Source organism: Pollachius pollachius, assembly GCF_949987615.1.
Source record: "Pollachius pollachius genome assembly, chromosome: 12".
Taxonomy (NCBI): domain Eukaryota; kingdom Metazoa; phylum Chordata; class Actinopteri; order Gadiformes; family Gadidae; genus Pollachius; species Pollachius pollachius.
In genome coordinates, this window is record NC_136945.1 from 11,727,789 (window position 1) to 11,741,645 (window position 13,857).

At 44.5% G+C, this 13,857-nt stretch overlaps 1 protein-coding gene across 1 annotated transcript in view; it reads left to right on the plus strand.

Annotated features, from left to right (window-relative positions):
- Positions 1-685: 685 nt before the first annotated feature.
- The window catches only part of lrig1 (leucine-rich repeats and immunoglobulin-like domains 1), a 35,691-nt gene continuing 22,519 nt past the window's right edge, over positions 686-13,857 (plus strand). Inside the window, exons 1-3 of the mRNA XM_079748346.1 lie at positions 686-1,684; positions 12,131-12,202; positions 13,204-13,278. Of these exons, the coding sequence (XP_079604472.1) occupies positions 1,446-1,684; positions 12,131-12,202; positions 13,204-13,278 (386 nt within the window). The 5' untranslated portion in view covers positions 686-1,445. The remainder of the gene's footprint in view (positions 1,685-12,130; positions 12,203-13,203; positions 13,279-13,857) is intronic.

Genomic DNA, 13,857 nt, shown 5'->3' on the forward strand with positions numbered 1-13,857 from the left:
GTTATTTCGTTAAAATTATTACTATGTATTGTTTGACACTGGTATGACCAATATAAGGAATTAATAGTTGTATTTATTGGAATTAGATTTAAACAATATATCCAATAAGCATTAAAAAACTTGTTTTCTCAAATATAGGCTACAGTTTAAATAACCTTATTAAAAAATAGGCTATTTTTTCCATAAAATAAAATAAAATGTATTCAAAGAAAGTTAATTAATTATGTATCACACCCATTAGTATACACATTTACAAACCTCACCAAATATTAAATCAGGCGAAACCAACTGGTTGTTTTATCGATTGTGTTTATCCAGCGTGCGAGCTCATTTATTTTCTCATAATTTATTTCATAACGAGAGAACGAGAGAATAAAACGTGGTGGCTTGTGATGGTCTTTGTCCCTTTAAGAAGTAGTGAGAGTGAGAGGAGGTGGTGCGGTTTCGCACCCAGGGTGGGAAACATGGGTGGGGTCAACGACTGGTGAGTGACAGTCGGTCACTGGCTCTGGCACTTTGCGACGCCTAAAGAATCCTATACAGCCAGTGAGATCAGGGCTTAACCCGCTCCTCAAATCTGAACAGCCAATTGCAGAGGTAAATGGGAGGACCTAAGGCGCTCTTGTGCATCCAACGTGGGACTGTGGAATGATCAGCCTGAAAAAAGGAAAGTAACTGAAGAAGGGCAAAACTCATGGTGGAGACGCAAGGACCGGGAGACTACATTTGCTTAATACTCGGATCGCCGGGATTTATTTGACCACACAGACTGCACTCGATCACTGCACACCCTCCAGACCCTTTAGACGTAGGCGGCGGCGTGAATGTAAAAAGTTGGAGTTGTTCGACATGATGAGCAAAGTGCTTCGCGGAATACAGCGCTCGTATTGAGAGAACAGCCTTGCGTTTGCGTCAATGTTGTTGCTTCATTTCACTTCGTCTGGACAGTTTGGAACATTTTCTAAAGTTACCTTACCGACCTGGGTCCGAGTCGGGATCGACTCTCTCATCCGAGGCGGTCCGGGCAACACTTTCCCTGTAACATAAAGTTGATCAACAGTTACTTTGGGAGCCGTCTTGTAGCGTGTCCTCTACCGTTCTCAACGTCCAGTCACCGAAGATGTTATTCAGGGAGACAAACGTTGTTTTCAGAGGGAAACTTCGTCCCCAACATGTTCCGGACATTCACCTATAACTTTGATTAAAAAATCGGAGCGCCTAAAATATTCTATGAAGCTTTTTTTTTTTTGGCTGGCCAAATTGTAAATCACCTTTTTTGGTTTCAGCCCGCGTTGGCAAAGTTGGACTAAGAACTCGAGTACTCACTTAGTAGTTTAGGACGTTTCTATACACAATTTGCTCACACAAGAAGGTGTTTTAGGTGCCTTTTTTAAAAAGTACTTTATCTTCACTATTTTTTTTTCAATTTGTGGATAACAGGGGAGATGAGTAGCCGCTCCATTAAACCTGGATACAAAATGGCGGCGTCCCTGGAACGAATTGGAACTGTTTCTTCTCATTATGTTTTTTATTTAGTTCTTTCGCTCCAACTGCTTATCAATGTGGGACTGAGTGCTGATGCACGGTGTGTCCAGAACTGTACTTGCGTTGGGGATTCGGTGGACTGTAGCAAATTGGGCTGGTCGTCGATCCCGCTGGACCTTCCAGTTGGGACAGTTTCCTTGTAAGTATAGCGCGTCTTGCCTCAGCCTATTTATTGACAAACCCATAACGGGATAGCGGTGGTGCTGGGGGGTCATCGGGGCGCACAGTTGCACAGTTCTGAATAAGGTCCGCAATAAAGCAGCAGAGATTTTATGTAAACATTAGGTATTATCGATCAGAGCTTCACAACAGTAGAACACAACTGGCAACTGATTGAAATGTCTATTCGCCTGATTGTTTGACAATTAAAAGTGTTGTATTTACCCAATTTGTTTACCTCATACCAAACTATATATCTTACGCCATTCATACACCGGGTCAGAATTTGATACAAACGTAGGATACAAGCAAACAAACACACCTGTGACGGGCAGAAATTGTGTATGCATCACAATTTCCCCCTTATTAGTTGGGGCAAATTTACTTTATTTCTGGAACTATAGCTAACACTTAGACCACTGCAAAGTTTAAAATGCTTGGCTTAAAGCAATCTGATAACATTGGTGTCTCCTCAATACCATAGTGATAAGAATGTGTGGTCTATTTAAACTTTGTTGTGTGCAATAAGCTCTCTTGGGTCTTGCAGAAATCGTAGGCCTACAGGCATCACAAAGACTTCTGATATTTTTCTCTAGCTTTGCAAATGTCAAAATGTAACATTTGAAAAAAAAGGTTAACTCTTTGAAAGTAAAAGTTTCTAGCTGTTGAATGCCATCTACATGAGTTTGATTTATGAGTAGGAGTTTATCTTAATGCTTGATTTTGATAAGGTCACAAATAAGATTTTCTTGTAAATTTAAGAAGGGGGTCCTTGGGCCAGACTAGACCACAGTTGACCTCAGCCTTCAGGTTCCTGTAGGGAATTAACCAGTTAAGGAGCAATTTCACGGATCTCTCATGAAATCAGATGGCCCTCTAGCTGAATGTCAGTTTTCTTACAGAGAGCGCAGCATTTTCCCCTGTTATCTAATTCAGCGGTTGATATGGCTCATGAATCCTTGGAGACAATTTTGCTTTTATAGCAGGGGTCATTTTCACATATGCGGCTACACAATTTCTATAGATGACGTGTGTGAGTGTGAATGTCGCATTGCTTTCCATGAGAAATATATACTTCAGGATTCGCTTGGCTCCTAGGTTCCCATGGTAGTCAGTTCATGTTCCCCTGGGAAATAAGGCATGCATCTTCAAAAATGACATGCACAATGGTTTTGTCCAAGTTGCCCTATTAAACAAAAGTATCATTTGGCCGATTTTGAGTGTAGCCACTATAACCCACCGATTTTTCGGTCTTCCCAGGCGGCACACAAGTGTCTATCACATATCAGAGAACTGAGTTTCAACCGGGTGTATATGTGATTTGTGCCCACATGTGCATGCACATTAGTGATCCTAAGGGGCTCCAAGTTTGCGTGCGAGCAAACCTTATTGCTTTAAGCAACCCATGGTCAAGATTTAAGAACCCGTAATCTTATTGTTGTCAAAGGGAATTGCTCTATTGCTTTAGAATTATCTTTTCCAAACACCTAGGTTGCAGATTCCCACACCACTTGAGATAGTGCCCTTTTGTGTTTGCAGGTTAGTAAAGAGATGAGAGAGAGAGAGAAAGCCCTTGACTTTTTTGGTTTTAAAAGTGCCAGATCAGTACGATTGCGAGATAGTGAAGTATTTCAGTAGTTTCTGAATGTGTCCCCATTACAAGGGCCTTGAGCAAGTTATGACCAATGAAGTAGAGTTTGTAAAGTTTCAGGTCTGCTAGATATGACAGAACAGAGAATACTGCTTTGAACTGCTTTTCATAATTAATTTCCCATGTAGTAAAACGTGTAGTGTCATGCCAATGCTAGAATGCTGTGCTGTACCAAATCGGGCAGCACACTGGCCAAATGAGAGATGGGTTAGCTTGACTAGGACAGACAATTTAGGCCACTTACTTCACAGCTCGTGATAGGTTTATTTTTACTCCAGGAACCTGTCCAAACCAACCGTCCCAGGATGGGAGAGCATTGATAAAAAAAAAAAAAACACAGCAGAAACCAGGACGACTCAAAATAGTTTTGTCTATTGTCCTTTTTCAGAATACTTCAGAAATAATTTATTGATCCCGGGGGGGAAATTGGGTCACATTACAACTGTGTTTGTGTGTGTGTGTGTTATATAAAATAAGTAACAAATCTTCTGGGAATTATTGCAGAAAATTATTGTAAGGTTAAGTTGACCATATCAATTGTTATTTATTGATACATGTATGGGGTAATAGCTGCAGACGGGTGTAATAAGACAGGCCAGTCTATTGACTCGGAGTGTCTCAAACTCTTGAGGGAGGAGTTGAAAGGTTTGATTGTCACTGGCAGGGATGACTTCCTATTGTGCTCGGTATCTCATGGTGTCTTGCATTGAATGTACTCCTTTGCTTGACCATCAATTCAAGGAGTAGGTTGGCGCCGTCCAAGATGATACTAACCCTCACTTGGAATTCCTCCTTCTCTCTGACACCGCCACTAGAGAGTCAAGCTTCAACCCCACAGCGTCACTGACTTTGTCGATGAGTTAGTTTGAGTTTGTTAGTCTGTTGCCGGTTTGTTTAGCTCAGAGTGGAAGAAGCGGCAGAACCTTTACTGCTGGGTGTCAACAATAACAAGCTGTGTGCATATCCACTCCAACAGTCCACTCTCCTTTTGAATATTCAAAATGTATCTTACTTGACCTCAATGTATTCACCGTGGACATATGAACAGTAAAGACAACCACAGTCTTAGAGTTCAGCAACTGTGTATCATTTGAACCCCTACATTGTATATAAATACTTAATTTAACAACATAAATTTGTCCACGTTTACTGTTGATTGGAACCCTACAATCTCAATAAAAAATGTCTTTACATTTAAAACCTTTCAACTCTGAAGAATTGATGGTAAGGAGGTTTGATTATAAGGGTTATAACATTTTAAGCTTCACATGAAAGGTAAAATGTAGCCTACAGCTTTTTCCAAGCCATCAAGTGAGTTCTGTCCATTAATGATAAACATTAGCTTCCCACAGTATTTGAATAATACTGTGAGAAGCTAACACAAGGTGTTCTTTACCATTGTTATAAATCATGAATAGCTTTAATACATTTAAAAAGCTTCCCTGCATTCAATCACATATTGACTTTCAGTAGTGGTACCTTATCTTATTTGCAGGGCAAGTAATGTGTTTAAATAGTGGTTTTCTTCCTGCTATGCCATCTTGTTAATGGGATTTTGCAGAGACATGAAAGCATGACTAATGCGTGCAGTGATTACAACGTTCATATGGAGATAAAGCAAAGCCTATTGTCCACTTGTAAACCACTACTACTGTTTTACCATCTGAGGTATTATATTGTTCTTCCTACTTTTATTTTCAAATAAGTTCCCTTCAAAATATACATTGTTTTGATCTTAACTAATCCCTTTCCATCCCCTGTTTGGCCTGAGTAGTCACCTAAAGGACTTGAACCCAACAACGGCGGTCGGTCCCCACAATTCATTCATCACTTTGACTGTGATAAATGTCAGGAAAAGCTTCTGTAGTAGTAAACATAACCCATATCCAGTGGATTTGGGCTTCTGCCCTCAGGAAGTGGGTTTGTTTTGGTGGTTTCCTGTCAGGGTCTGGTGGCTTGACCGGTTAGGGGTTTGGCACAACCAGGGTGGGGTTTCAGATCACCTGGTCTTTGTGGTGATGGTGTGGGCTGATGGGAAGTGTTTTGTCAATGTCATGGTCTGGTGCTGCTGCTGGCATCAGCCGCAGTTCAAAGCCATCTCCCCCAGCGGCAAGGATTTCCCTATAAACGGTCCGCTTGACAGTCAGGTCTTGGTAGAACTACTAATTCAATACAAGAGAAGGGTTTGCTCTTTCTAAACCTTTTACAATTCTTCTCTCTGTTAATTTTCCCTTTTTTAATAGCCAAAACATGTGCTAAGATGGACATTGTCATCAGTGTTTACCTTTTAGCCTAAGCCTTTGTATACATTCACATTGGCTATTCATCAGTCACGTGAGCCTGTGCTATGCCTGTATGCTGGGTTCAGATGTGAGGCGAGAACATGACTGATGCCAGTTTCTTCTTTGAGTCTCCACCAAGGCAGAAATTTGAAAAATTCAGCAGCGTTGTTGCTCCGGCAGCAGCAGCAGCAGCTCTTAGCAGCGGTACTCTGGAGCCCTTGTGGTTTCTGGGGCATTTCTCGCTACGCAGCCTTGTAATCTTGTGGTCGGGGGAGTGATTACGTTGAGTTTGTTTATTGTCCAAGCATTTGTAGCCTTGTGACTGCGCTGTTCTCTGGCAGTATTTCTGAAAAGGGCCGTCCTGATGGTTCCCAATGGAGTTTAAGATGATGTTATGGTTGCGCTGTTAACTTTTTCTTTGCCCTTATCGGGGCTGTTGTTGGCTGTTTAGCCTAGAAGAACAGAGCTGTCCTTCACTCAAGCCATTAGGTAAGGTTAAACTTAAATCTCCTTTTGTAGGAACCTGGCACATAAACGACCAAGAGATCCGATCCAAAACAAAACGTAGTTGGACTTGGGCCCGCTCCCTTCCTCTCCTCGCTCGCCATTTTAAAATGGGCATGCTGCTGGGAAGGGAAGCTTTACTGTGGTGTGTGTGTGTGTGGGGGGGGGGGGGGGGGGGGTTTGGGTCACATGACTGGTTAGTCATGAGGGGGGTCTTTTTCTACATCTACATCATAGTCACAATAGCGATAACAAAATTGTAATCAGATAACGAATGACTAATAAATGTATGCTATTACACTATTAAAGATACTCCTTCAGGAAAAACGTGGGCTATGCGTCTCCCCTGTAAATGGGAGGGCTTATTTTGATTAATGGACGACGAGAAGAACTGGCAAAGAAGAAGCCCAGGTCAGACTCCAACTTTCGTAAGGACAGACAAAAGGCTGACACTAACATGAAGTTATGGGCTGAGCTCATGGTCCTGCACTGGCTTCCATGACAATCAAACAGCTGCTGCCACAAGTCATCCCACAGGAATCCAGTCAGCAGAATAGAATCCAGTCAGCAGAATAGACAGCCTTTTTGTTAAGACACTTTGGGGCGCCAACTTATCCCCCCTGCTCCCTCTCCCTGCGGAGTCGGTGTCTACAAAGTGGGTTTGATCGATGAATCATCTGTGTATTCTCTACATCTGGTAAGAGTTTGGAAATCTGGAGAAGCTGTTGGAGAAGGGGGGGGAAAAAGCGTGAGCTGGAAAGAGCGTATGCAAGACTGCGAATGCCGAGTGGAGAACCCCCTCTCCCCCACCCACCCGTTTTGTAATGCAGGCAATCTGGTGAGAGAGAAGCCAAGGTTCTGAGTGATAATGTACCACACGCCAAAAAATCTTCAAACCCAAATTATCCTTCATAGTCAGAAGGTATAGGACTATCTTGGCTCCTCTAACCTGTTTGCAAATCATGACATGCGCCGAATTGTGTCCTGTTTGATTTTGTATTGGCTATGCTGAAATTAGCACAGCGTTGTGTCTGCTTGCATAATAAACAGGAACAAAGGCGGGAAAACTGGTAATATCACGATCATTGGCTTTCCTCTCTTTTGAAGTAGAGAATGCAAGGTTGGCAGTCAGGTCGGCGTTGTACAACAGCCCCACTTAAGGTCGTATTTACATTAGCCCTCCGGTTGAATTAAGTACACTAATTTCCTTCTGTTGCTACTAATCAAGTCGTCTGGCGGCGTCTGAAACACATTAGTACGCTCCCATGCTTAAAAACCCTGCCCCCATGGGGTTGAAGTTTGGTGTGTGTGTGTGTGTGTGTGTGTGTGTGTGCATGCATGTCTGCAGACAGCACGCGTGCACACGCATAAACAACACCCTCACCAGAGTTGTGTTGCTGTGAACCATGGAGTGCGCCTGTGTCTGGCCATGGCGTCCTCAGTCCTGGTTGTGGGGTTCACGCTCGGGGCCTGGGGCTCGCCTTGACTCTCCTTCCCAGCTCCTCCACTGTTTGTTTGGAGTGGCCGTCCCCCGGCAGCCCACAGAGCGCTAGGCTGCAACCACATGGCTGCAAGATGTGGGCCTCTCGCCCGCCAGATCGCTCGCCTTGTCTGCAGCGTCGGGGAAACTTCAGAGAGGGAGACAGAGCACTGTGCCGAAATCGTTCTGATCTCCAAAGTGCCGTAAGGATCTTCTTATTTGTTGCGTGGAATCTCGGTTGCAGGTTAAGCATATGGACAGGGCGTGGGGAGCAAGCGGGGGGGGGGGGGGGGATAAATGTGCTGACCTGATTGGAACCGACATCGAACCCCCCGATCGCTCCACCGAGTTGTGCTCGGCTTCTCCGGAGCTATTCTCTGACAGAAACTCCACATGTCATCCACTTTATCATTTACACATCCGATGTATCATCAACGGGGCTCCAGTGTGTTTTTGTAGCAGCTCAGACCTCTAGCGTCTTGTTAGTTCAAGATTAGACACTGCTCTTCCTTCTCATTCCTCTGTTTCTCTGGTTGTTGAGCTTGTAAAAAACAAACAAAAGGAGGGTGGCCTCGAGCTGGCGTTAGCTTTGTGTACACCATCACTGTTCTTCGCCGGGCCATAAAGTGCCATTTTTATGGCAGGAAGTATGTCTGTGTGTGTGTGCATAGGTGTATTATCTGTCTCATATACAGGTTATCATTGCACTAGTTTATGACTTCGAAATGGAGGACATTAAAGAGCCTTCGGCCGCCGACCAGGTCATAACTGATCACCTCCTGCTTGCAGTGAGCAAAGTTCACACAGCCTTAATGTGACGGGTATTGTGGGAAGGCATGGGCTTTGTGTCGGTTTTAATTGCGCCATAGTGTAGGTTAGTTTTAATTTTATTTCACTCGCTGAGGGGAACTTGCTCACTCAGGCCATTCGGTAGGTTGGTTTATCCTTGTTGTTCTTTTTAGGGCCTTGTCTACCATCCGGGGGAATGTTCTAGATTCTTGTTGTTTCAGGTGACCTCTACCACCCGCTCTGCTGACCCAGGCGGTTGTCGTTTGACCTGGCCGCTCGGCCGGCTTGCTGAATGGTTTTCTGGTGCTCGGGGGCAACAGGTGGTCGAGACTTTGGTACACTCACTGCTGGCTGACCCCACTTTCTGTGAGGTGTCTTTTCTAAAAAGGAACCAATGCTTTACATTTCCCCCAGCAATCGCAGAGTCAAATGGCAAATCAAATGAATGGAGGATTTAACACGGTGTCGTTGGCCTGGTGGAGATGAGGTTTGGTTCCTCTTTGTCAAATGCATTTTAATTGCAGAGTTCCTCCTCTGTCCTTAATCTCAAGCCAGTTTTTAATGTGTTAATGACGGGCCTTGGGGGAGGGGGTTGGGGAGCTATACATTGTTAAATGGGTTCAGGGTTGAAAGTGTGGGGCACTTCCTTACCTCCCTTCTCCCTACCCCCCACTACCAGCACCACCCCCACACTGATCTCAGCTGCCCTCCCAACCGACGCCTCGCTACAGTGTTGAGGGAGTAGAGGTCACCCTGACTTCTGTGGTCACCAATGGCTATCAGATAGCTAGGGGAACGGAGAAGTAAAACATTGGTGAAATGTTAGCATGTGCGAGTAGATTATCATGTTTGAGTTACTTTGTAGTGTACTTTGTAGAGAGTTCATCCCTGGACCAATACCAACTCTGCTTCTGTTCTGGCACATTTGGGCTAAAATGTCTACGTACTATATGTGATGGTAAAACCATTTAGTGACAAACTATTCAGCCAAGGATAAAGTTCACAAAATGTAACATCTCTTATCCTCCGAACACTTCTCAAATCTAGCACTAGGTTTGGGTGGGGATAAGGGGCGTAGATTTTACCTGACTAATGTCAAACAGCCTTGCCCATTTGGATAAATAGCCCAGACTTGACAGCCATTCTAATTATACCGTGCCATGGAAAGCACTCTTTGCAACACTCCATGCTTTGTTTTACTTTGCTATAGTTCATCACCGCTTGGTCTCCTGCTGGTTTTTAAAAAATAAGTTTAAGGAGATGGGCTTTTATTTGCATTTTTTTATTTCAAAGTGGGCTAAATCTGTGTGTTTGTATATTTAAATAAGTTGCACGCAAGGAAGGCCTATTACAGCCAGCTTTTCTTGTGCTGTTTAAACACAGTCCTATTGGGGTTAATGCTTGTAAAATAGCACGTTCAGGGGTCGTCTGAAAGGCGTTAGACACAGTTAGTATTGGTGTAGCACCCCGCCCCCACCCTCACTGCAAGCTCAAGACAGAGAGAGGAATGACAAGGAAACGGGCGTTATCTCCATGCCTTACAGAAGGTGTTAAGATGGTGTGACCCTTATCTTCCTGCCTATCTGATCGGCACAAAGATTAATCTGGGAGAGTGAGGCGGTAAGAAGAATCGTTGTGTGATCGCTGCCTGCCCCACCCCTCTTGTGTGATGTTACTGGGTGGACTTCACACAAGCTCACACGAACACGCACACACGCACAAGATCTGTTTAGTTTGACCTTCAGCACCAGGAAACCGGGATTACCAATGTCTTTTGTTGTTTTGTCTCCCCTTCTTTCTTTCTATTTAAATAATTTCATTCATCTATTTTAAGGCTCTCACATCTCCGTAGTTCCTATCTTGTTGTCCTTTGACATGCAAATACAGCGTTTCCTTGCACTTTGCTTGCTGAGGCAGGCTGGTAACACTATGGTAACCTGGAAGACGGATGGACGAATAAATCCATTTGTGATGCCAATGACGCAGATACCTCTCCTTTCACCTTGAACCCTATTTGAATGGTGAAATATTTTGAATGCTAACTAAAAGCAAGCAAGCATATGTTGCGGTTGTTGCCCTATCCTTATGGCACAACAAGCTACAGGCCTAGACTGAAATCCAGCAGACCCGGTAGGACTGCTGCTTTTATACCGTGTGTCTTGCGGCTGCGGCTGCTTGAGGATTCTTGTTTTTCATTTGTTTGCCTGTGTGCGTGTTTGGTGGGGTGGGGGTGTTCTATGCCTGTTATGTTGAAAGCACACTGTTGAGTGTTTTACCAGATGACGGTGCTCACTCCCTCTCTGCGGTTGTGGTGAGGGCAGCATACTCGCCTACTCCCGCCCTCCTCCCTGCCCCTTGGCCAGGCGTTCCACAGGAAGACCCTGTGATTTTTCACTTAGCTCCAGTGTAACAAGTTAATTGCCTCCTATTGCAGCGGACGACGATTTAGTGATCTGCGGCACAATGGTGGGAGGTGCAGCAGTGAATGATCACGATGTCACACACACCTCCCTGTCAGGTCTCTGCCTGGGGGGCAGGCGCGTGCTCTGCTATTATCCTGTCACACACACCAGGTTGAACAAGGGAGTCGGGATGAGAGGTCCTCACACACAGGGAGAGCGGAAAGGGAAAGCCAAGGTAACAGTGGGGGCCAAACATTGTGCTGAGATTGAAATGAATCTCATGCAAATAAACATGTTTGTGCGGCTCAAGCAGTGGAATCTTTGCAGAAAACGGAATTTGTTGATAGGTTTATACAGACTAAGATACAGTTACATGTTAACTAACCAGTACTAAAAGAGTGCCAACAATACCTCACCCCATGCCTCTCCCACCCCCCCCCCCAACTGCCCTACGGTGGTCTTTTGAGGCTATAGTGGGACCTGGTGGAATGTTGACCAGCAGGTACATGTCCGGGACATACACTAGTGAATGAACAACCGGGGATTTCTTTGCAGCCCCGTGAAACAATCCCAGGCCTTCTCTCTCAGGTCTGACGGGAGTAGGGCCGAGGGACAGTGGGCTTGCATTGTTTACCTCATTCTTAAACACACACACACACACACACACACGCACACACACATAACCAAATACCAAAATAATGACTTGCAACCGTCTTACTAAAAAGAGGATGTGTGTGTGGATGGGGGTGATTGTGTGAAATATAGTGTGGGAATTATTATCTGAAACCCAGGTGTATCCCATCCACACAGATCTACACTACCTTTCGTTTTTTCCATCTCGCTCTGTCTCTGGGCGGCGGTGGTAACGCTATACCAGTTGACAAATCACTCTCTAATAAGCCGCTGTCCAGGTAAAGTGCCAGCTATTAAATATGCTGTTCGCCTTAAGTGCAAATTGAGCGGCGTGCAGATGAATGGCTGTGGGCTGTTAGGGAAGTGAGCCAGCAGGGACACACACACACACACACACCCGCTGTATCAATAGTATTGATCTGGGCTGCTGAGCAGAGGAACTCCTGTGTTCTCAAACACATAACCTCCTGAGGAACCAGCAGAGAGAGGGAGGAAGGGGGGGTATTCCTCAAATTGAAAAAATGTAATCCAGTTGGGAAACAGTCGATGTTCCTTTGTTACCTGTTTTTAATCTAACGCCATGGTTTCAGTTTTGAACTATGAATGACCTCTCTACCACTTCCGTGTGCATAGTAATAACTGTTTGCTGGATGTTTATTGCTCTTTTTCCTTTTTTATTCCGTAGAAATCTTGGACACAACAAGCTCACCAGCATAAATTACGACGCCTTGGCCAACCTTCCCAACCTGCGAGAACTGTAAGTCATTCAACACAACCTGTCATTAATATGGAAAACACCTCCCGTGATGTGTATCAGGGGGTCGTTTCCTTCTAGGAGGGGGGGTTGATTTGTTTGTTGGCTACGTTTTAACTCTTAAATGAGCGCCTTTGTGTTGGCTGCTCTATCGATCGGCTGACATATGACAAACCCGTAGGTGCTCGTCAAGTCGATCACAAAGGGCTAGCTTTTTTACTTTGAGATCGTGGTAGACTAAGTTTAGTGCAGTGTGTGTGTATGAATATGTGTGTGGGTGTGTCTTTTCACATGTAAATCAAAAAACCAAGCAAGTGTGATTTCCAGGTAATTTAACCACGATGGGGGGAGGGAGGGGATTTAACACCCAGTATTGCTCATGCATATCCAGGCAGCATCCTGGCGTGTATCGCCAGGCACAACGGCCAATTGAGAATAAAGTGGTGGTTTTTCTATATTAAGTCCCTCCCCATCACCGGACACCGTGGCCAACGCTGGCCTTGTAAATATTTAATACCATGAGGAGAGGGTCTGGTCCTGTGTCGCTCAGCGGAGGCATGTGGGACACACACGTATACGCACACGCACACACAAACACGCTGGATCAGCGGTGACACACTCTGGTGACATCCATGGCAGGCAGGACCAAACACGGTGACATCCGTGGCAGAGACATCTGTTTCACGTTCATGTTATTTATGGTTTTTCTGGAAAGGGGAAGACTTGTCACTCACTCTGCACAACCAGACTTGTCATGGAACGTTTTGATTGGTCACAGTTGTACCAGGAAGAGCTTATCCTTATTTTGAAATGCTATTGTGGATAGATCAGGGTTTTAGTCTCTTGTGATTTATGTCTGGATTTTTATTTATTTATGAAAAATACAATGACGTTTTAGGGTTCTACTGCATATCCTGTTATGATAGAATTCCTTTTAGGTAGATGCTTTTGTATTAATAATTATGTAGTTGTCTTACACTCCATTTTTTTGTGTTTATTTCCAGGCATCTGGACCACAATGAACTGACCTCCATACCAGAGTTGGGACAGGCGGCCTCCACGATTGCATTGCTCTACCTGTGAGTACTGTCCCACTTACATTTCCTGCAATTGTCATCACATGTTTGATGACCCCATTTGGAACAGACCATAAACTAACTTCTGTGGAGCGATCTTTTTGACAGTTTGAGGAGGCCTTGGATGAAACCAAATGTCTCCCCTCCCGTTCCTCATGGGCCTTGCTGGCACTAATGCCAGCCGAAGCGTTGGCAGCAATGAGTGTGTGGTCAAGCAACTGACCAGTCATGTACGGGTTGGACTGTTCCCGTGTGACTCGGTTCCCATGACGCGCTGCCATTGCTGTTGCGTCCTCCTTGTAAAACCCCTTTTCTGTTGGCCCTTACTGGCCTCTTGCTGAGATTTACTGCCCTATTTGGGGAGAGGCAAAGCAGCCCATATGTGTTTGTGTGTCAAAAAAATTGTCAAAAATGTTTGTGTGCTTGTGTTTTCCGTCTTTTTAAAGCACACATAGAAGTGAACCTGTCTGATTCCTCTTGAGGATAATGTAGAAGATATCAGTTTTTTTTGTTAAATTTGATTTAGATGATAACAAAATGGATAATCTGATTTGAAAGTTAATGTCATGACTGACACACTGC